This window comes from Rattus norvegicus, chromosome 20 (genome assembly GCF_021556685.1).
Source record: "Rattus norvegicus strain SHRSP/BbbUtx chromosome 20, alternate assembly SHRSP_T2T, whole genome shotgun sequence".
Taxonomy (NCBI): domain Eukaryota; kingdom Metazoa; phylum Chordata; class Mammalia; order Rodentia; family Muridae; genus Rattus; species Rattus norvegicus.
Genome location: NC_141553.1, coordinates 10,212,768 through 10,236,414, shown reverse-complemented (window position 1 = coordinate 10,236,414; position 23,647 = coordinate 10,212,768). Strand labels below are relative to the sequence as shown.

The window sequence follows — 23,647 nt, the reverse complement described above, 5'->3', positions numbered from 1 at the left end:
GCAGGACCCTGAGTCTCTATCATGCTGGACCCCAGCCTCCAACATCCGACTTCAGGGAGTGCATGACTCACTGGCTACCTGATCCGCCTCATCTGTCTAAGCTGTACAGCAGTACGCCCACTTGTATCCTTACTTCATAGCTGAGAAAACAGACGCGGCAACCAACCAAAGCAGAGATGGGAGGTGGAGGTCCCAAGACCCTGGGGAAGCATGGTGTCCACCCACCTAAGGGCCTTACAGATTTTACATGAAATGCCTCAGAGATAGAATTCCTCGCCTCCCCCAATTCTTGCTGCCATCCCCATTAAAGAATGCTGGGTGCCGTGTGCACCTGGAATTGTCTACACACACACACACACACACACACACACACACACACACACACACACACAAAAACAGCACCAAATGGCAGCCAAACTGCTACACTGGTTCCTTTAAGTCCCACCCTGGTAAGACCAAGAGGGCCTGGAGTCTTCTCCCCGAACTTTGCTGGACAGATAAACACTTGAAAAAGTCAGCGTTAGCAATATGGTCGCTTCCTAATCTGCCTGGAGCTGGGATGGCCAGGAGTTGGCAGGAACCACGGGCAAGCTCCTCATCAAGATGATGATGGCTGTGTGACAGAAGGCAACATACAGTCTTATCTCATCCCAAGCCTTTTCTTGGGGAAGCAATAGTAGCTTGCTCCTTGACCTCCCATGGAGAAGAGATGGAGTGGGTAAGTGTAAGCCAGGAACAGTTGCATGCTGGGAACTTTCAGATGAGCCCAGTGCCTAGGAAGAGGAAATACTTTGCACTGATGTCCAAGGTCCCAGCAGTGTGGATGGGTGCAGGGCTGCAGGGTGTGGAGCCTGAGAAGCTGACACAGACACCGGGAAACCCAAAGACCTGGTTCTCATCGGGGTAATGGTTCACCTCAGCACCCAGTGCTAAAGACAGAGTGCCCAGGATCAGTGATGGACGGACCACAGTGACAGGGTGGGGGCCCGCTTGCTCCGCCAGTCTCTGCTCCTTGGGCTGAGTGCAAAGATGTTTATGGAGAGGCAGAGACAGCGAGAATGATGCCTCTCGTGTTCTGCGATGTTCCAGGCACTGTTTATATCTCCCATTTGCTCTCATTACAGTCTATAAAGCAGATAAGACCATCCCTTCCCAGAGGATGGCAGCCAGAGGAGCCCAGAGCAGCAGAGCCAACACTTGCATCAGGTCTGCCTCTACCCAGCGCTGTGACTTTCTAGCCTAGTGCAGGTGCCTGTCCCCACTCCCTCACCGCCCCCCCCCAGGTTTGGCTTCTAGGTGACCTTTCCAGAGGCTACCCAAGTCCAGGTAGGTCCACTGGGAAAACCCAGCTTACACAGGGACAAACCAGTCCGATCAGGCCCTCCTAAACCTGCCTTCCACTTTCCACTCATTGCTCAGCAGATCTTTGAGGACCTTTGGGGAGATTTTAGGAAGGACCTCCTACCACTGCTGGCCAGGTGACAGCCCATCTTTCCTTTTTAAAGAGATGAATGAAGGGCCAGCAATATGGGTTAGTGGCAAAGCATCTGCCTCGTATGTGTGAAGCCCACTCCTTGCACCGACATTAAAATAAATAAATAGATAAATAAATAAGCAGATCATTAATAAATTCTCATTTAGCAGGGTGTGGGGAAATGTATGTGTACAGATGTGGGCTTTGTATACACATCGTGTACACATACATGAACACATCCGTGTGCATGTTTGTGCGCTCAAATGGACTGAAGCAGGAAGAGACACGAGGAGAGCCCTTCCCTCCTCCTCCTCCTCCGGGAGGAAGAAGAGGGTTGTTACATCTCCATAGCATAGCTATGAGATCCCTCCAGATCCATACTCCAGATCCCTCTAGGAGTCAGGCATCTGGATCTGGTCCCGCACCTGACCTTCCTGCTTAAGTAAGAAGCTGACCAGTGATGCTTGAAGGTGCCTCCCGCCATCCCAAGTCATCGAGCCTATCCGAAGGGACCACCTTGGAGGAGGGATGGGACTTCCCATTTTCCCAGGGACAGGCTGAGAGTGGAAGGTTGGTCTTTCCTACTGGTGAAGCAAGCCAACCATCCAGTTAAGAGAGCGCACACCTGAGACAGAAGGCCCATACCCAGCAGGCAGCCCTCTTTGGCTTCCTTTGCTGGCTTCACAGCAAGCTGCCCGGCTTCCCTGAGATGTCCAGCTGCGGTCCGGGTGGAATTTCCTCATAACGCTTTAACATTGGCACTTTAGGAAGAGCTAATGTGACAACCCCCCCACCCCCTTCCAGGCCAGCTTGCCTATTGTCCTTTTGTCGATATCAACAGAAGTCAAGGGCACTCCGTGTCCAGAGCTGGGTCTTTAGAAGGGGAGGGGCCACGAACAAAAAGGGTCTGTGGCGAACCGCACTCCTACGTGGCTCAAGTTGGTTGGGAGGGCAGTGTACAGTGGAGCCAAAAGCGAGTCCCTTCAGTCCCCGCGAGGACACAGGGTGCAGAGGCAGGATCCCCCAAGTCTGTCACTGTCCACCTGAGACCTGCCCTGCGGGTCTGCACCTCAGGCTGCCGTGCCTCCCGGGGACCCTGCGCTCACCGCGGGCCGCCAAGATCTGCTTGGTCCGTGGGCTCCGAGCCCGCGGTGGGGACACCTGCGCCTATTAGGGCGCACGGAGGCCGCGGAGGGAGGGGAGGTCGGGGTACCTTCTGGATGCGTCCATCGATGTCCAGGTAGATGGCCTTGGGCCGGTAGCTTGAGGAGCCGGCCCCCATTGCGCCCGCAGCGGCTCTTGGACTTTTTCACCTTACTTTCTCGCCGCGGCCGCGGCGCCGGGAGGGCGGGGGCGGGGGGGAGGGGCGGGGGAGGGGCGGGGGCGGCCAGCCAACCAGAGCTGGCAGCTCGCGGCCTCCACACGCCCCTCCTCCCACGGCGCTGGACCGCCCCGCCCTTCCATCCCCTCGTCTCCCCTCCCCTCCCTCCTTCAACCCCTTCTCTTCTCCATCTAGCTCCTTTCTCTCCAGGGCTCCTCCCAAACGCCTCTCCCCCTCCTCACTCACTCCTTTCCTCCGCACCCTTTCTCCTCCTCCTCCTCCTCCCTCTCATTTCTGCCCCCTCCCTCCCAGCCTTTCCCCCTTTATTCCTGTCTCCCAGACTCTCCTCTTTCTCCCTCCCACCTCCTCCTGCTTTCTCTGCCCACCTTCCTCTATCCCGCGTTCTCGCCCCTCTCTTCCTTCCCCTCTCCCGCGTTCTCGCCCCTCTTCCTTCCCCTACTCAGCCTCCCACTCTGCCATCTTTTCTTTCCCCATCTCCCCTCCTTTCTCTCTCTACCTCACCTCAGTCCCGTCCTTCATCACCTAGGGTCTCTCTCTCTCTCTCTCTCTCTCTCTCTCTCTCTCTCTCTCTCTCTCTCTCTTTCTCTCGTCTCTTCTCTCTCCCCCACCTCCTTCCTCCCCTCACTCCTCCGCCCTCTCTTTCATTCCAGTCCCTTCCCTTCCCTCCTCACTCCTCCCTTGCCCTCCCTTCCCCATCTTCTCCTTTGATCCCTGTCCCCTTGACAGCCTGTTTCTAAGTGTCCCCTTCATAATGCCCAATGTGCTCCTTTAGCTCCCTATATACACCCGTCCATACAATAGCAGTCTCTGGGCTGAGGGCTGTGACCGTGCTGGGTAATCAGCTCCCCTCTCCCCTCCCCCATCGCCCTCCCCCCCCCCCCCCCCGCAGTAAAGGCCACCCTCACTTAATTTGAATCGGAAGCGGGGAAAGTTCCTTCCCCCGAGCAGCCCCGTGCATTCCTGGAAGGGCTGGGAAGGTTGTTTCCCTTCACCTGAAGTTGACCGGGCAGGCTCGTCCCTGCCCTTTAAGCTGAGGGAAGGTTGCCCAGCAGAGTATCTGTTAGATGCAGCACTTCCCTTACCGCCGCCCCCACAACACTCACATAGACTTTGGCTATTTTCCATGGGGGGTTGGGGGGCTCATGGTTAAACCCGAGGGGAGAGAATTTCAGGTCTCCTTAGCCTCCGGTCACAAATAACTCTCTGGGACTTTCCTTGTGGGAACAGCTGGAGGAGGGGCCGTGAGCTTGTTGCTCTTGGAAGCTGCCGTCAAACCGCTGGAGAAGGCGCCCTATTGTTTGTCTAGAGTGGATTTCCAGCCACACTGTCCATCTGCTGCCTGGCTTGTGCTCGCTGAGAATGCCTGGGGCGCCTTATCCTATTGGCCTGAGAGGAACCAGCCTAATCAAACAGCCTGGTTGCTGGCCTTTCTGCTCTCTACCTGGTGGGCTGTCACTGGCCTTGCTGTTGGAGTCCAGACCAGGGAGAAAGCCAGGGGCTTCCAAAAGCAGCATGCGTTTAAGCACAGATACACTTACTCTCCTCCGCTGTTAGCCCTGAGGATGGAGGAGGCTCAGGATGGCTGCTACGCACACCTTGGTGACCGGTCATGAGGTAAAGGATGTAGCCACCTTCCACCTACAGGCTGTCTAAGCCCTCATATCACTTTGATGGTTCTAATCCACCTGGGCTGTCTGGGGGCCCCACCCATCCTTCTAGTACAATTAAGGAGCCCTAGACAAAGCTGAGAATTACTGGAGTAAAGGGGGCAGCGGTATGCAGGGTTTAAGGTGGCATCTGAGATTTCTGGGTGGTTACAGCTAGCTGGCTGACTCGGGGATTGTGACCTGGTGTCCTCAGAAAATCAAGCAGGTGTTTGTGGTCCAAAGAACCAACGCAATTGGAATGGAGGGCAGCCTGTTGTTAGAGCCACCTTGCGCTCCTGTATGCGCGGCCAATGGCTTTCTTCTCCAAACCTTGCTGTCATCTGGCCTAGTCCCCTGGAACTGGTTCCTTCAAGACCAGATATTTGTCCCCAGTACAGCTGATCGGCATCTTGGAGGGTGTGGCTCTGCTGTGTGTCTCATACTGTGGGCGTTGGGCACTGGGCAAGCTGGCTCTTCCAAAGCCTAGGTAGCTCTGTAGTCAGGCTAACACTCATACTTAATCTTATTGTGCGTTGTACAGCTTCCCTCTCAGGAGACCTCTGAACAGACACTTAGTCACCGAGGCAGCAAATGCTTGCCCTGCGCCCCCCCAACTGTGGCTTGCCCTTGGCCAATGACTTTTTTTTTAAATATTTTATTTATTTATTATATATGAGTACACTGTAGCTGTCTTCAGACACACCAGAAGAGGGCATCAGATCTCATGACAGACGGTTGTGAGCCACCATGTGGTTGCTGGGATTTGAACTCAGGACCTCAGGAAGAGCAGTCAGTGCTCTAACCACTGAGCCATCTCTGCAGCCCCCGGCCGATGACTTCTGTATTCAGAACTGTCTCAGGTACTTGGGTTCAGGGTAGGGTGGTGAGCAAAATTACCAAAATCCTGGGGTGGGAAGAGCTGGCATCTTAGAGGTTAAGACTTGATGAATAAATAAAGACACGGGGTGTCGAGTAATATCTCAAGCCAAGGAGAAGAGGGGAAAAAATGTGGTGCTATGGAAGCTGGACTTAACAGGCTACTTGGTTAGCTGGTTCCCTGATAAGATGAAGAACCTCCCAGCCAACAGTGGCCTCACTCTAAGAACTTGCTCAGGAGGCCAGCAGGGTTAGGATGGAGGCACAGCGGGGGCAGGCAGCTGGGGTGGGGTGGGGTGCTGCCGGGGTGGGAATGGGGCTGCAGGGTAGACAGATTTAAATGGCAGCTCCTGGGTTTCACACGGGTGACTCCAGGTTGCTGTGTATCTTTCTGATGCCACCTCACGGGAGTTCATGCAGAGGAGAGATATGCCTGACTAATGGTTTACCGGTTCTACTGAGTGGCTAGCGGAGGCTAGCCAGGGGCGGCACAGAGTGGGAGGACAGCCAGGAAGTGATGATACTTTCCCAAAGCATGATGGTCATTTGGACAGTGGTAAGAGAGTAGGGTTCTACAGAGAAACAGGGCCAATAGACTATATATATATATATATAGTCTTCTATTGGCCCTGTTTATATATATATATATATATATATATATATATATATATATATATATAATATATTTGAGATATATGTGTACATAGATAGGATTTCTGTTGCTGTGAAGAGATACCATGTCCAAGACAACTCTTCCCCCCCACCCCCGGAGCTGGGGACTGAACCCAGGGCCTTGGGCTTGCTAGGCAAGCACTCTACCACTGAGCTAAATCCCCAACCCCCCAAGACAACTCTTATAAAGGACAACATTTAATTGGGGCTGGCTTACAGTTTCAGAGGGTCAGTCCATTACCACCATGGTAGAAGCCTGGCAGCATTCGGGTAGACATGGTGCTGGAGAAGGAGCCAAGAGTTCTACATATTAATCCTCAGGCAGCAAACGGGGACTAAGTCACAATGGCCAGACTCACGCATCTATAACCTCAAAGCTCACCCACAGTATCACACTTCCTCCAACGAGGCCACGCCTCCTCAAAGTGCCACTTCCTATGGGCCAAGCATCCACACACATGAGTCTATGTGGGCCATGAGTGTTCAAACCACCACATAATCCATACACCTCAACACAGGATGTGCCTGATAAACCTATCATTAATTGGAAGTATTTTAAATCAAACATGCCTGTCATTTTCCTACCGTACACATCGTGGCATTGACACTTTCCCCTTAGGATCCCGGAGCATTTCGGTTACAATTTGTGCCTTGCTTTGAGGGGAATAGCAGAGACTGAGACAGATTCATACAACCTGTCATTAGCACAGGGAAAGAACTGCAGGGAGGTTTCTCTCGAATGCATGGGACTTGGGCGCTGTAATAAAGGAAAATGTTAAGTTGAACTACCATCTAAGTTCAGGGCCATTGCTTCCTACAACGGGTGCTGGCTCAAGTGATTAGCAGCAGCCTGGAGACCCAGGAGAGCCAGTGCTGGTGCCAGTCTCTAGTTTAAATCTGAAGCTTGAGGGCCCAGAGAACTGCTCACGTACATCCCGAGTACGAGGGCCAGGCGGACACCAATGCCGAATGTAAGCAGGCAGGAAGAACGGAATCCTCTCTCCGCGTCCCGCTGCTCTATTAAGTCACATGGTGGGTCAGATGAATCCCACCAGCATACAGGTGGACAGCCATCAGATTCAACCGCACCCAGAAACTCCTGCAAGACATCTAGGATAAGGCGCCGTGCCCCATCAGACTGACTCATTCAATTGACCCTCCTGGGGTGGGGAATGATCAGTGTCCCTGTCTAATATCTCCATGACAACCGCCTTCATGGGCGGCCATTACTTCTTTCTGCCAGCCTTCTCTCAGGCCTAGGATTGAGTAAGGGCTGGCCTCTCTGCGACTTCCACAGCAGCCCCGAGGCTCCAAGTGTCCCGACTTGCATGCAACCCAGAGAGTGCCTCCGAATCAAAACCGGAAGAAACCTTCTGCCCCTGCCAAGTGGCCTGGGGGATCCTGGGTCGGGTGAAGGACCCAGAACCTGCCCCTCTATCTCTTCGGTTGACCTTGGAGCTCTTGGGATGTTGTTAACCGTCTTAGTTAGGGTCACTGTTGCTAGGAGGAAACATCATGACCAAAAGCAGTGTGGGGAGGAAAGGGCTTATTTTGTTTACAGTTCCTTATCTCAGTCCATCATCAAAGGAAGTCAGGAACAGGGCAGGAATCCGGAGGCAGGAGCCTATGAATGGACCACGGAGCAATCCCGCTTACTAGCTTGCTCTTCATGGCTTGCTCAGCCTGCTTCCTTATAGCACCCACGACCACAAACCCACGGGCAGTGTGCCTTACCACCGGCTTGGCCCTCTCCCATCAACCACTAATTAAGAAAATGCCTCAGAGGCCTGCCTACGGCCTCAATTGAGGAGGCATCTTCTCTGTTGAGGTCCCCTCCTCTCTAGCTTGTACCAAGTTAAAGTAAAAACCATCCGGGTATTGCCTCAACTCAGTCAAAAATGGTGCTACCTAGAGGGACCTTCTCAGGTGTGTGGGATCCCGCTTGTCTCTCTTCTGCAAGGGAAGGGGAGTCTGGGAGCCAGGGTAGGGCTAGCCTCCTTTCCAATCCCCTGCAGAAACTGTAGTTAAGTCTGGTACCTTCTGATGTCTTTTTTAGTGTAGCTCGCTCTGTCATTGTAAAAAAAAAAAAAACAAAAACAAAAAAAAACAAAACAAAAACAAAAAAAAACAAAACAAAAAAAACCGACCCATTAGACTTCAGATAGTAGCTGAAGGGGGAGGAGCCAAGACAGGGGCCCCTGAGGAGTATTAGCTGGCCTCTGGTTTCCTTGCCCACGCCAGCTCCCTGTGTTCAGCAGGAGACAAAGCCACAGTGAGGCAGGACAGCAGGCTTCACCGTGACAGCACCCTTCCTGGAAGGAGGGAGACTGGGAAGGAAAGTTTGAACATTTGGGGAGAGCCTACAGGGTTTCCCACCCAAATTTACCCAGAGCCAATGGCCCGCTTGTCCCTGGTTGGTCTGAACATCGTGACAGCAGGCTGCGATGATGTCCTCATGTCTGTCCATCCTGAAGTCTAGCCAGAGTTTCTCATGACTACTCTGAAAAAGAGTCTAGCCGCTTCCGGGTCTACATCTTTGAACAAGGGGCTGCAGAGGAGTGCACGCCAATTTCCCAAGCAAAAGTATGTATTCAGCTCATGTGTGTTAGAGATGTGCCCCTAACACATAGGGGCCTACGAGCACACACGGGACACGCTGGCTGAGGTTAGGATGTGTTCACATGTAGATGCCTCTTTCAGCGGGATCTGCTGGGTTGGCACAGAAGCATGGATTTGAACACAGGACCTAAATGACACAAAACTCCAGAGGCAGGTGAGGTGGCTCAGTCAGTAACGTGCTCACCTTGCAAGCAAGAGGACTTGAGTCCGATCCCAAGTGTCGATAAATATTAAAAATTTTTAAAAAGCCTGCTGTGTTAGCGAGGAACCGTAATTCTGGACCTGGGGAAGCAGAAATTTAAAAAAAAAAAAAAAAGAAGGTGGACTGTGCCCAAAGAATGATACTCAAGATTGCCATTTATCCTTTCCTATATACCTGCTCACCGATCCACGTGCACACAGCAGGCTGTGCTCTTTGACCTGGTCTGCCCTAAACAGTACTGTTCTGTGGAAAGACCGGTGTAAACCTTGGGCTTCATTTACACACTCGGTGACTATTCTTTATGGCCTCTGTCACTGCAAGTCGTGGCCAGCCATAAACATTTCAGACAAGACAAAGTCCTTCCCAGGAAAGAAGGTCGATGGCCCTGTCTGGGTTACTCAATGTGGGTCCCCAATACCTTGGGCTCTTGTCTATGCGGCTAGCCTGCTGCTGCAGAGGACTTGGATTCCCTCGCTATGGTGATGTGCTGGGGTGATTGTGCAAGCCAGGTGCTACTTGGGTTGGCTTCCTTTCTCCTCCCCCCATCCTTCTCCATCCTCATTCTGGGGTTGCCCAAGATGACCTCAAACTCTCAGTTGTCCCCTGTCAGATGAGATCACAGGTCTACACCACCACGCCTGACTCATGTTGCTATTCCTAAAAAAAATAAAATATCGGTCTGAAAATGAGATTTGTAGGCCAGGAGGCGGTGGTACATGCTTTCAATCCCAGCATTAGAGGGGCAGAAGCAGAGGCAGGGGACTCTCTGAGTTCAAGGCCAGCCTGGTCTACAGAGGGAGATCCAGGGCAGCCTAGGCTACACATACACACACAAAGAGAGAGAGAGAGAGAGGGAGACAGAGAGAGAGAGAGAGACAGAGAGACAGAGACAGAGACAGACACACATACACACAGAGACAGAGACAGAGACAGAGAGACACAGAGAGAGAGACAGAGAGAGAGAGAAACAGACTTATAGGTGAATGTGTACACTTTGTGTGTGTGCAAGAGCATATGTCAGTGTGTATGTGGTATGTGTAAGTGTTCATGGGTATTCATGTATATGAAAGCTATGAGTGAGTATGGGGACCAGAGATCCACATCACGCCTTCCTTAGCTTCCCTCTACCTTATTGTTTAAGACATGTCTCATACTGAGCCTGGAGCTCCATCGTTGAGCTGGGCTGACAGGCCAGGGAGCTGCGGGGATCCTCCCAGTAGAATTACAGGTAGCCAGCTCCATGCCCAGCTTTCACACGGGTCCCGGGTTTTGAACTCAGGTCTTCATGTTTGTGAGAAGGCGCTTTACCAACTGTACTTTACCCCTACCCCTGCTTTGTACACTTCTGTGTGTTGGATGAGGAAGACACACTTAACGGTTATTATTATTATTTTGTGCTGACTAACCCCATAAACACGAGTAAATTTGTCATCCTCCTATGAGCATAAAATATCAAGTGCCTTTTGACACACTTTCAGCAAAATTAAAAGCGCTCGGTGTCCCTTTTGTACCCTGCGGTAGCCTGGGGGGGAGGAGGGGGACAGAGACTTTCAGTTCTCTGTCCACACGTGCAGAGACTCCAGTCTCGTGCCTCTCTGGTCTACTCATTGTTTTCTAAGTGAATTTATACACCCCACTGTTTATGCTGCCTTAAGGTCCTGTGTGTTGTTGGTTTTTTACTCACTCCTTCTACAGAGAGGAAATGGCAGCCTTTGGAGCGGTAGGCTGTTTACGAATACTTCTTCGTCCGCATCATCGTCCATGGGTATCATCGTCCGTTAACTTTACGATCTATTCGTCACGTGACGGCGCATGTTTAAGTCACCAGAGCCGGTACCGCTCTTCCTGAGAGCTGCTTTGGATTTCTCATCGGCTTTAAAAGGCGGTGTGCCCTTTAAAGTAGAAAATCGAAAAGGAAAAAGGAGAGATGACCCACATTTTCAGTGGACTTGGCTAATGGGATCTGGCAGCCCCGCTGGAGCAATGTCAAAGATGTTAATTATGCTGAGTGCTTGGGACAGGCAGGGAAGCCTGTGGAACACAGCAGGTTACACCAGGCCAGCTACTGGGACCCAGCCCAGTTGGGTGTGAGACCCTTGTCTAGGGAACTCCGCTAAGCCTTTTAAGACCCAGCAGAGGTGAACTGACTTGCGGTGAAAAGAGAAAATGTTTGAGTCTGGAGAGAGAATTTCCTTGGGAAAAAAAAAAAAAGAGAGAGAGAAAGAGAGAGACCATTTCAGAATCGTTTACAGCAGTGAGACATTTTTCGCCACAAAGTCAAGCAAAAAGCAGCCACAAAGCACCTTGAAGTGGCTGATGGGAGAGAGCGCGGATCCAGGTTGATGCAGAGAAGCCTAGTGCCCCCTGGGGGTTGAAATGAGTATTACATTCTCTCAAGGCTTTGGGAGCCTGGATGCTTGTGGGCCGTCTCAGCCAGACACTTGGTTTGGGTGTTCTGTGAGGGGAGCACCAGGTCAGGGACTCCTTCTTCTAGCCCTTCACTTCCCTTGCTCACAGGTCCTCCATGCAACGCATCTGCAGGGGTCGGTCTTTTGTTGTGGTTTGCCCTGCAGTCCTGTGTCTTCCCAGGGTGACTTTAGACATAGTTTTATTTAGACATAGTTTTATTTTAGCAGAATGTCCTTTTTTCCTGTTGCTTCATTTACTATCAGCTGTACGGATAACACATTGACCGAGCAGGATATATTTAGGAGTGTCTATCTGTCTGTCTGTCTCTGTCTCTCTGTCTCTCTGTCTCTCTGTCTCTCTGTCTCTCTCTCTCTCTCTCTCTCTCTCTCTCTCTCTCTCTCTCTCTCTCTCTTTCTCTGTGTGTGTGTAACAAAGAGGCCACGAATTTGAGAGAGAGCAAGGGGGTGCCACGGGAGGCATTGGTGAAAGGAAAGGAAACATTGGAAACGATGGAATTATAATTTCAAATAATTTTTTAAAAATACATTTAAAAAAAAGTATCCCCTATATAGCCAGATCTTTCCAGATCTCTAAAGTGGGTAAAAAAAAAAAGCATCCTTCCTAGGTACTCGGGTTCCTGTCCCTCCTCAAGTGTCATTTGTCAGTGGGAATGACAAGTGGTCCAGAGTGCTGAGTGATGGAGAAGAGAAGAGGACGAAGATCCCTCTGTCCAGGGCCTGGGACCAAACCATGGGCTGCAGGTGGGTGAGACTGGCAGCTCACCTGGAGAGACCCCAGGGCCTTTAGCAGCAGGTAACCCTGACTTTCTCTGGAGTAGGCGTCATGGCAGTTAACTGACATCCTGTGCGAGCCTCCTGCTGGTCCTGAGAAGTGCTGCCTTGGATGCTCCATCCTTAGCATCCTCAGCATCCTACTTCTGAAGATGATTCTGTGCAGAACCCAAGGATGTGTCAGGGCCAACCCGGGATCCAGAGGAAGCCCCAGGCTGGTCCTGATGCTATTCCAATGGTCCTGTGTCAGCCATTCCATTGGGACCAGTAGACTGGGATCCTCATTCTCTCTGCACGTTGGACCAGTGCTGCTCCAACTTAACCGCACATCTTCAAGAGGAAGGCATGCCTCGTCGGTCCACCAGAGTGTTGAAATACCGTCAGTCTTAGTTTTAGAGGCTACAGGTTGTAGCTTGGAGCAGGGGTCACTATAGGGCCCACACAGCGAGTTCTCTGAGCAGACAGAATCTCTGTGGTTTATCCCTACTGTGTGCTGTCATAAAGCTGTGACCAGAGCCATGGATCCTGGCTGCAACCTGAGGATCCCCTACTGCCTCCCTCCCCCATGCCCCCACCCCACTGCTGCCCCCCCCATGCCCCTCCTCCAGATGCTTCCATTTCCCCCTCCCCCATGCCCTTATCCCACTGCTGCCCCCCAATCCCCCTCCACCCGATGCTTCCCTTTCCCCCTCCCCCACCCTGCTGCTGCCCCCCAATGCCCCACTCCGTTCTTGTCTCCCTCCTCCTGATGCCTCCCTCTCCCCTCCTCCCCCCCCCCCCCCCCCCCGTCTCTCCTCCCCACCCTTCCCCCACTCCCTTGCTGCCCTTCCACCCAGATACTTACAGACCTCTCATTTGAGGCCCTAACTTCCTTTTGTCCATGTGAAGGGAACTCTGAATTTTGTTACAAAGTAATAGATCTGACTTGAAGAAAGCAATGGATCTTAGGCCCTGCAAGGCTTGGGCCTTCCCTTATCTGGATCACAGCACTGTGTTTGATGTGGGCAGGGCAGGCCAGACTCTCTCTCCACCAGAAAGAGAAGCAGGGCCAGGCAGGCAGACCCAGGGCTGGCTGGCTGTCAAGCCACCTTCTCTACTAGTAATGTCCCTTTCTGTGATTCCAGAGACCCCTGGTAAGCCACAATTCAAAAATAAATGGAGATTTTAAGAAACATACAAACTCATGACATTTAGAATAACTTTTAATATGATATATTGCTATAATTTATTCTGTTTTCTTCTTGTTGGTGTGATTTTCTTCCTGGTCCTAATTAATCTCTGTTGTAGGTGAGCATGTATAGGGGGGGAAAAAAACCCAACCTGGTAAATTTAAAGTTTGGTACTATTTTGTGTCCCCTGGCATGTGAGTCTTGAACAAGATCCTCCAGGGCTAAGGGCACGTTCACTAACCCATGTTTATATCTACAGCGTGACGTTCATTCATCTAAGTTTATATGTGACGGGCACTGCCTCTAACTACTGCATACAAAGAACTCTGTCACTAAATATAACAGACAGAGGAGGACTATTGGGTTTGTTTGTATTGGCCAGTGTGACCTAATAAGATTTCATTGGAGAAACCCGATTTTCCTGTTGCCAGTGGTATTCATTGCAGACAGTTTCTTGCTTATGGGTGGGACCCCCCCCCCATGTCTACTTCCCCTTCTGAGACTCGAGACTCCATCTGGCTTGAACCTGTGCAGGTCTTGTGCCAGAGACTCTGAGTTCATACACCCATCAGTTCTGTTGTATCTGGAAGACACAGTTTCCTTGGAGTCCTCCATTCCCTCTGGATGTCTGCCTCCTCTTCTGCCTAGATCCCTGAGCGGGGAGGGTAGGGGTTGGATGCAGACATCCCAGTTAGGACTAAGTGCTACAAAGTATCTCACTCTTTCCACATTGTCTCTATGTCAACACTCACATACTGCGGGATGAAGCTTCTCTGACGTGGGTTGAGCAGGGTGCCCGTCTCTGGGTATAGCAATATGTCATTAGGGGTCCTTTTATTCCTAAGTCCCTTTAGCAGAATAAAAATACTATTAGGTTTTCTCTACTGCCCCTGACCAATTTAGTGTCAGGTCCACGGCCACTTTGACAGTGTTAGATCTGGATTCCATCCCATGGATTGGGTCTTAAGTCCAGCAGGTAAATCACTATTGTTTCTGGGTTTGTCGTTGGGTGATATTGATGATAATAACCTTTTTCCTCCAGTAGCATGCAGAGTATGTCCCTTCTGGGACCGTGAACACTAGTCAGCAGGAGTGAAACATCTAGTTCAGCTTGATTTCTCCATATCTGATGACGTATGTTGTAAACGCCTTCACCAATAGGGACTTACATTGGGTTGTTGCGAGCAGTCAATAGCCTTGCCAGAAAATAGTCTGTGATGTTTGATGGTGTGTGAGCATTCCTTGGGATCCTTGGGTCAACGACTGTCAAGATGTAACCCATCCCTGGCACTAGAGATCTTACTTGGTGGTATAAAGATGCCTTGTTGGGGTGTTGTCTCCCCTATTCTTTGGGGACCCAATTTTGATTCTTTTCATATATGTATATATTTTAGGAAGCTTCTACAATAGGTTTCCATATAATTTTTTAAAAAAGATTAATATATTTATTTTATGTATGTGAGTACACTGTCACTCTCTTCAGACACACCAGAAGAGGGCATCAGACCCCGTTATAGATGGTTGTGAGCCACCATGTGGTTGCTGGGAATTGAACGTAGGACCTCTGGAAGAGCAGTCAGTGCTCTTAACCCCTGAGCCATCTCTTTAGCCCAGGACCAACATTTCTTTATAAGAGAAAACATACAATATTTGTCTTTTGGGGACATTTTTTTCTAGATACATCCATTTACCAACAGTTTTCATAATTTCTTTTTTTTAAACTGGATGGACAATATCTCATTATGCAAATGTACCACATTTTCACTCTCCATTTATCAGTCGATAGACATCTAGGCTGTTTCCAATTTCTGGCTATTATGAACAGAGCAGCTATGAACATGGCTGGACAAATCTCACGGTAGCAGCATACAGAGTCCTTAGGGTCTATGCCCAAGAGTGGTAGAACCGGATCTTGAGGTAGATCTATTCCCAGCTTCCTGGAGCCACCACACTGATTTCCATAGAGACCGTACAAGTTTGCCCTCCCACCAGCCATGAATAAATGTTCTTCTAACTCCACATCCTTGCCAGCATTAGCTGTCACTTGTTTTGTTCATCTTGGCCATTCTGACTGGGGTAAGAAATCTTCAAGTCGTTTTAATGTTTGTTTCCGTGATGACTAAGGATGTTGAACATTTCCTCAAGTGTTTCTTGATCATTTGTGTTTCATTTTATGAGAACTCTCTATTTACTTCCGTGTGCCCCATTTTTAATTAGGTTATTTGTTTTCCTGCTGCCTACTTTCCTTAAGCTCTCTATCTAGTGTAGACACCAACCCTCGGTCTGACGTATACTTGGTAAAGATCTTCTCCCACGTCGCCTGATGGTGCCACTCAGAAACTTTTGTATAAAATCCCATTTACCATTAGTCTCAGTGTCCGTGCTACCAGTATTTTGTTCATAAAGTCCTTTCTGCCATAAATGTTTTAAATGGTGGGATACTGGCATCAGGGGAGGGATCTTTGAAAGAACAGTCATCCAGTAGAGGCCACGAGCCATGGCAGAAAAGGCCAGACACAGCCAGAGCTGGGCCAGGTGTTAGAGGACCGAAGCAGAGAGCAGGTTGGGCAGGGTGACTAACGCTCACAGCACTTGGGATTCTGTTCTAGATGTGACAAGAGTCACAGGAGGATGAGAATCTGGGGAGTAGCCTGAATTGATATACACCCAGAAGGCCCCCACAGTCAGGATGCCAGGGCAGCACCCTTAGGTGCAAGGTTGGGGGCAGAGTCTGAATCCAACTGGCTCATCTTCCTGCCAAATGGCATTGAATAAATGGCTCCACCATCCTGAGCCTCAGTATTCTCATCAGTATAATGGGGCCATAGAGTAAAAGGACTTTAAAGGTTCACGGAGATTGCCACGCAGTGATGGGTCCATGAAGACCCTTCCCTTCCTGTCCTGTGCAGTCCTGGGATACCACTTCCCTGCAACAACATGCAAGTCGCTGTTGCTATGATACATGCAGCTTCCCCTTGGAGCGTAAGTTTAAAGATGCCTGAAGAGGCCTCTTTAGAGCAAGTGAATGACAAGAAACAGTTCCAGGACCCGGCGATCTCAGCTGATCTCTCCCCTCAGAGATGTTTCCAAATGTTGGCACTGCCATCCCGAGGGGCGGTAGGATGGCTTTGATCTTTACTGTCTCCACGGGCACGGGGCACCTCCTCAACCATGTCCGCTGCCAACTAGGCAGGAAGCAGGCTGATGACCAGCAGCCAGTGGAGGCTGGGTGTGTGGCGCCATCCCCTTCCCAAGGCTGTCTCCCTGGAGACCCATGATGTTCATGCAGGAGTTGCTCTGGGAAGCTCAGTGATGGGCAGGGCCCAGTTGTCCCTGAAATAGAAACTTCTTCTCCTCCTCAAAACCCATGGCAAGGGTGACTGTCCTGGCCATTTAAATGGACACCTGAGGGCCCATTGCTCTTTAGCCATGCATGGATGAAGACCTAGCATGTTCGACTGCTGTTTGCAGGGAAGTTTGGTGCTTTGAAAGAAAATAGGTTGGAGCCATTCTTCTGGGAGGTTCCCAGGCTTGCTTCCATTGATTTGATGACATGTTCATGTGGTCCCCCAATTGCTTTACTAAGTCAAGAGGACAAGCTGGATTCTGCTCCGAGGTGTAGCTGAATGCCCAGAAGCAAAAGAACACCCCAGCTCTATAAACACGTGCACAGCAGTCTTACTTTTAAAAAGTCCAGGGCTGAGCTGGCTTTAGGTGCAATAGGACATGAGGACACACTGTGTGTATGTGTGTGTGTGTGTGTGTGTGTGTGTGTGTGTCTGTCTGTCTGTCTGTCATCTGTCTGTCTGTCATCTGTCTGTCTGTCATCTGTCTGTCTGTCATCTGTCTGTCTGTCGGTCATCTGTCTGTCTGTCTGCCTGTGCCTTCCTCTCCTCCCTGTGGACTTTCCCGTGTGGCCAGTGTTACAATCCACTGACTGGATGTCCAGCTTCACCTCTTACCAACCTGATCACTCTGGAGAGAGGAGTAGAACTTTCTGAAAAAATCTATGAGAAACGTCCCGGGGTGTGACTGGATATGACGGGCCACATTTTAATGTCATAGCCGCGAATCACAGGTCACTTTGATAATTATATTTTTAAATAGGTTTTTTTTAATGCTAGGACTATTTTAGACTTATAGAAACATTGCTAAGCTGGAACACACAGTCCCCAGATGTCCCAGAGTGGTTCTCCTGACTGCTAACATCTTAGAATAGTAGGGCACATTTGTTAAACTAATGAGCTGACATCGGGTACATCAGCACTAACAAGAGCCCATGTTTTATTCAGGCTCCTTGGGGTTGCCTCGTCTTTCCTTCATGTCCCCAGATCCGGTGTGACACTTTTCATCGTCTTCTCCTCGAAGCCGTGGCAGCTTCTCAGCCTCTCCCCGTGTTTGATGACCTTGACATCTCTGAGGAGGCCCAGTAAAGCCCCTTTGTCAGCTCTCCCTTAATTGGGATTTGTCTGATACTTTTCTCCTGAGCAGCCTGGGGTTGCAAGGCTGTGGATAAGATAAAGTGTGGTTCCCTCGTGCTGTATAAAAGGCAAGGCCATGTGTAGGGTTCATTAGTCTTGGCCTGGATCTTGATCAGCTGACTGGAAGGGGGAGGAGGTTTGTGGGGGAGGAGGGTTTATGGGGGTGGAGGTTTGAGGGGAGGGGGTTTGTGGGGGAGGGGGGTTTATGGGGGTGGAGGTTTGTGGGGAGGGGGCTTGTGGGGGAGGGGGGCGGTACTTGTCAAATTTCTCCCTGTAGAATTATTTACTTCCTTTCTTCTTCCTTCCTTCCTTCCTTCCTTCCTTCCTTCATTTATTTAATCTTTTAGTCCTTCTTGGAAGGAAACGACTACATGCAGACTTTTCTCCACCTCCTGTCTGAGCACTGTGTGCCCATGTAAACCTCAGTTCCTTCTGTGTGGGAAACTGGCTTCTCTCCCTCTGTTTGTCTCTTCAGCCTCTGATTGGTATCATCCTGACCTCGTGGGAATTTGTCTTGTACACTGAGTTTAGCGGCCGCCTGTCCTCCTTTTTTACGTTATTGCTCAATTTGCTTCACTCTTTGCTCCTGGCTATTCTGTTGGCTCAAAGCCTCTTCCGTGGGTTTACAGCAATGGGCTTCCCCTTCCTTTTCCCTTCTGTGAACAAACAACTAGTCATCCCAGATAGAAAACTGATAATAAGCCAAAGATCCTACCAAAGTCCAAACTAGCTAAGTCAGTAAGCGTTTGGAGGTGACTCACAGGAGCATGGATAATTCAAACATAGTTGTATCACCAAAACCCACTCCAGCCTAGATGAAGAGGCCATGTATCCCATCCCTGGAGTTCTCTGCAGAGCCTGCAGGCAGCTCTGTGCTCAGAGAGTCTCTTCACCCTCAATAGTTCTTGCAGCTTAGATTTGGGGAAGGAGAACTTTGTGAATCTGGTGAGTTTTAGAGACTTCCTGATACTTGTGAGTTGTTGACTTTCTGAATCTTAACAAGCATCTCCCAGGGATAGACTATTTCAATTCAGAGAAACTACTACACAGAAGGGGTGTAGGGGTATGTGTGTGTGTGTGTGTGTGTGTGTGTGTGTGTGTGTGTGCATGCATGTAGAGCTCAGAGGTTTTTAAAATTATTTATTTTTATGTATATGTGTGTAGTTTGCTGAGTTTATGTGTGCAGTATATGTGTAAGAGCTCTTGGAAGCTGTCAGGCCCCCTGGAACCATGTTAGAGATGGTTATGAGCTGCCATGCATGTGGGTACTGGGATTTGAACCCAGGGTCTCCATAAGAGCAGTAAGTACTCTTAACCACTGAGCAATCCTGTTTATGCCTTCAGATTGACTGACAGTTGATAACCTCACACTGCGGGAGGGCAGGGGCGGGCTTTAGGGAAGAGGACCCTCAAAGAGATAAAAATGAAAACCCAGTGCAGATTAACTTCATCAACCTCGATCAGACTCTGGGGGGTCTAACGCCAGACGGCTCATTGTCCACACATTTAAAATACAGGACAATTTGGAAAAAGGTTCCCAGGTAACAAACACTCAGTCTGATTCCAGGTGCATAATAAAGCTTAAGGTCTGGGGGCTGGAGAGATGGCTCAGAGGTTAAGAGCTCTGACTGCTCTTCCAGAGGTCCTGAGTTCAATTCCCAGTAACCACATGGTGGCTCACAGCCATCTGTAATGGGATCTGATGCCCTCTTCTGGTGTGTCTGCAGACAGCAATAGTGTATTCATATAAATAATAAATTAATTAATTAATTAAAAAAAGCTTAAGGTCTGATTAAATAGAAACTCCTTTACAAAGGTGGGTTCTATGGTAATGGCTTCCAGATACCATAGAACTCAGCAGGCCATAACATACATGTGACATTTCTCAAAAGGACGGGTAATGGTCTGGGGAGGGGAGAATCTGGATAATCGTTTTGGGGATTTGGGGCGAGGTCTGCCTCTACAGCAAAAGGTGAGTGAGGTTTACTGCTACGGATAGGAGAAAGGTCACCGGGTCATTAACAAAACCTACTCCCAGCCTTCTGGGTGGGAAAATAGATATTTTAATCTATGAAAGACTCCATGCAGAAGAGGTCCCTGCGTGTTTAACACTGTTGGCTTCCCTAGTGATCTGTGGGCCTGAGGACCTCTGTGCCTACAACATCACACACGCACCTTTCTAGGGCATGGAGCGAGCGTGGATGCGTGGAGCACGTGCATTGATTGGCGGTTTCCCGCTGTCTCAAACTCTTCCCATTTCTTTGTGTGAGCACACTTGCAATCCTCTCCAAGCTGCTGTCTTTGACCTACTACTGTCCCTGTGTCTCTGGGAAGAGGTTCTACAATCAGAGATGTGAGTTGCTGCGCTTATGCACGTGGGGGGAAAATGCACAAAACCCATGCTCCCATCGAGTGCAGCATCCTGTCCTGCTTCTCAGGGCTGGCTAGAGCTCTGTTTGCTTCCCAGTTCTAGAGAGGAAAAGCAGACAGAAGAATTGGCGTCAAGTTGGAAGTCAAACCTCTTCGGGAAGCAGGCCAGCCTTGTGTAGGAAAGTCCCTCAGCTGTGGAATTGAGGTGTCTGAGCAGGGACTAACAGGTTACACAGTGGTACCTGGCTGGGGAACAGTCTCGCCTCAGGCAGATTGAGGACCCATCACTCTGGAGTAGCAATCTGGGTATCTGAGTGCATTTAAACCTCTCTGCGACTGGCTCAAGGGCCTGCAGTTTTATTGTGTTGTTGTTAAAGCTACTTAGGAAGCAAAAGCTGGGCTATTCTTAAATAAGTTAAAGGACATCAGAGTGTGCATGCTCCAGGCGATCTGCTTTTGAACATTAGATGGTACGCACTCTGCCGGGAAAATGAGAGGCATGGCTGTTACCACACAACACCTCTGCTTCCTGAGTGCGAAATGCCCACTGTATGTACGCTGTTTGGTTGTTTTGCAGTGGAGATGAGATGCTGTCCCAGTTTGCTTCCTGTTGCCGTGATAAACACCAGGACCCAAAAAAGACAGCCCGTCCATGTGACAGTCTGTCCTTCAGAGAAGTCAGGGCCGGAACTAAAGCAGAGAGCAGGGAGGAATGCTGCTTACCGCCTCACTCTCTGTGGTTTGCTTAGCCTGACTTCTTACCATAGCCCACGGCCACTTGCCTAGGGGTGGTACCGCCCACAGTGGGCTGTGCCCTCTCACAGGCCAATCTGATGGAGGAGGACCCTGGCTTGTGTCATGTTTGCAAGACCTAACTGGCACAGTTGGCCTTGCTTGCCCTTTAAGAAAAGCAAGGCGACCCTCCCTCTGAGGTTCTGCCTCAGAAGCATTTGGTGACGCTGATATTTATGTCATAGGCTCATTTGGAATGAGGCTGGTGCAGAGAGGAAAAGGAGAGATATTTTGAGGATGGATGGATTGGGTGGGTGTATGGATGGTGGACAGGTGAGTAAATGGGTGGATTTGGTGGATAGATGGGCAGATGGAGTCACAATTATATGAATGGATGGGTGATATGTGTACGTCTATGAATGGATGGATGGATACTTGAATGGAAACTTAGATACACACATGTATGTGTGAGGGAATAAAGATGTTCGGTCTGGGTCAGGAAAATGTCTGAGCCTTCACTCTCAGAAGCCCAATGATAGGCAGACATGTGTGCACAGAGTACTTACTAGGGGCTGGATATTCTGTCTGGATGAGGCATCCCTTTTAAGGGTTAAGGACTGTGACCTCTGGTAAAGGAACAGAAAAACCTCTGAGGAGGTGGCATCTGGAAGAGGTGGCATCTATCCAGAGCCAGAGCCAGGAGCCAGCTTTGCATATGGCAGCATTCTGAAACATCATGACAGGACATTGCCACCATGTGGAAGCCACGGTACAATAGTCCACAGTGGGCCCCAGGAGCACAGCACATGCCTCCAGCCCCACTTTCTGTTTTCTCTGTACTCTGAGACTGACCCACATGGGGACAACCCAACCATGATGGGCTGAGCTAATGGGAAGCCCCATCAAGAGCTAGGAGATGGGTTGAAGATTAAGTCCTCACCTTTGGCTGGTGACCGAGAGTCATCCACTGCTCAAAACAGCCTCCTGCTTGTGATTGAAGGCCTCTAGAGTTAGCTCAGGCCCCTTTAACCCAGGGTGGTTCCAGGTCCACTATGCTCGACCCCTGGTGACCACACCATCCTCTGGACAGCCCCGATCGCCTGCCACTTCTGAGATATGTCTTTACCTCAGCCTCTTTCTATATAGCATACCTCAATTGTTTTAGTTCGAGCTTTGTGTCCCATGAGGACAACTGGGTGATGGTCTATCAAGACCTTGATCAAAACAAACCAAAACAAAACAGGTCCTCAATGTAGACTGAGATGGGCTGTCATTTATAGGAGCAGGATCCCCTTCCTGGAGCAATGTGATGTGGGTAAACACAGATTCCATAGCATCTCAATGACTAAGATCATTACCAGTATCAGCATGGAAGGACTCGAGGGGAGGGTGAAGCCCTGGGGAGAAGCGGGTGTTGCCATGGCAATGGCTATGATTGAGGAAAAGGAGAAATGAAACCCACCACCGGTCTGGTACTTAAGTCAAGGAAACAAGGTATGGAGCACTTCTGGGATATGTCAGTTGTCATGGCTGGGAGGGACACTCCCGGGTGGAGTGTTGCTAATTGTGCCACAGTGCACAGGACAGACACACGGAGAATTGTTTAGCTCAAAGGTCAACAGTGCCTGGGGTCAGAGCAATGATGATGAAGAGGGGTCCCAGCACATGGCATGGAGACCTTTGAGCATGAGTAACCAGTTCAGAGTCCCCCGTCGAAGCTCTCTTGCCCCTGTGCCAGGAGACTAGGGCGCTGGCCACCAAGGAGTTAATGTATTTTGTATCATCGTGCCCAAACCTAACCGATGGGAAGAAAGGCTTACTCTCTGTGCAGGGCGGTGGGGGGCCATGATGGAGCAGAGGACCTCACCTCACAGTGGTGAGGGAGAAGAAGAGAAACAGAGGGAACCGGAGAGAGAGCCTGTGGTAGTTGGCTCCCCCCTCCCCCCCCCCCCCCCGTCTACTCTTTAATTCTTTAATGTGGCCCCTCAAGCCACAATCAGGGTGGGTCTTACTTCGTCTTCTCTGGAAAAGCTCTCTCACACCCAGAGCAGCACCTCAGTCTCACAGGTGGTCCTAAATTCAGTCAGGATGACAGTAAAGGGGGCGGGGGGCTGTGGATGCCACAGCTGGGTCTGAGGGATGGCAGACCTGCTCTGAGGAGGACCGTGTGTCTTGACCTTGGTTTGTTATGAAGGAGAATTCCTGGAAAGTGGAGGCTTAACTGACTGACTAAAATTTCAATCACCGCGAAGAAGTTACAATGTTGCAGGTCCAGATTCTAATTATAAACTATTGTGGGCTCTCTTTAGCCCACTAAACAGGTGTCTCTCCGTCCCTTGACTTCTCTGTGTCAGACCTAACACACTAATAAATAGATTAAAAACCTGTTGTAATGTTTTGATAACTAGAATTTCCCCCCTTTTTAGTGTCTTCTTAATGCTTTAAATGACCTGGTGAAAGGACATTTCTAGCTGCATGTGGTGGCTTCACGCCAAAGGCAGGCAGATCTCTGTGAGTTCAAGGCCAGTCTGGTCTACAGAGTGAGTTCCAGGACAGCTAGGGCTACACAGAGAGACCCTGTCTGGACAAACAAAACCCCCTGAAACCAGGTTGGAGGGATGGCTCAGGCTAAGATAACTGTTGTAGAAAATTGTAACCCCAATCTGGTGTTTCAACCCTGCCTTTGACCATTTAGTTCTCACACAAAACACACACACACAACTTTTAGATTTACAATAAGCCTTAATCAGCATTAGAGCTGGGGAGACACCTACCCTCTATGCTATTAGAATCTACTTTTCTATTGATAACCTTGAGTTATTACTTTCTGTGTTTCATCTGGTCTGCTCTTAACTCCAACAGTC

At 50.0% G+C, this 23,647-nt stretch overlaps 1 protein-coding gene across 8 annotated transcripts in view; it reads right to left on the bottom strand.

Moving 5' to 3' along the window:
- Positions 1 to 2,798, bottom strand: part of Pde9a (phosphodiesterase 9A) — a 92,066-nt gene extending 89,268 nt beyond the window's left edge. For 7 of the 8 annotated variants that reach the window (XR_015644529.1, XR_015644532.1, XR_015644530.1 and 4 more), the window contains exon 1: positions 2,688 to 2,790. Coding sequence is in view for 4 of the 8 variants with exons in the window: in XM_087596808.1 (XP_087452934.1) it covers positions 2,688 to 2,756 (69 nt within the window). In the remaining 4 variants the exon portion in view is untranslated. 8 annotated transcript variants of the gene reach the window in all.
- Positions 2,799 to 23,647: the final 20,849 nt, after the last annotated feature.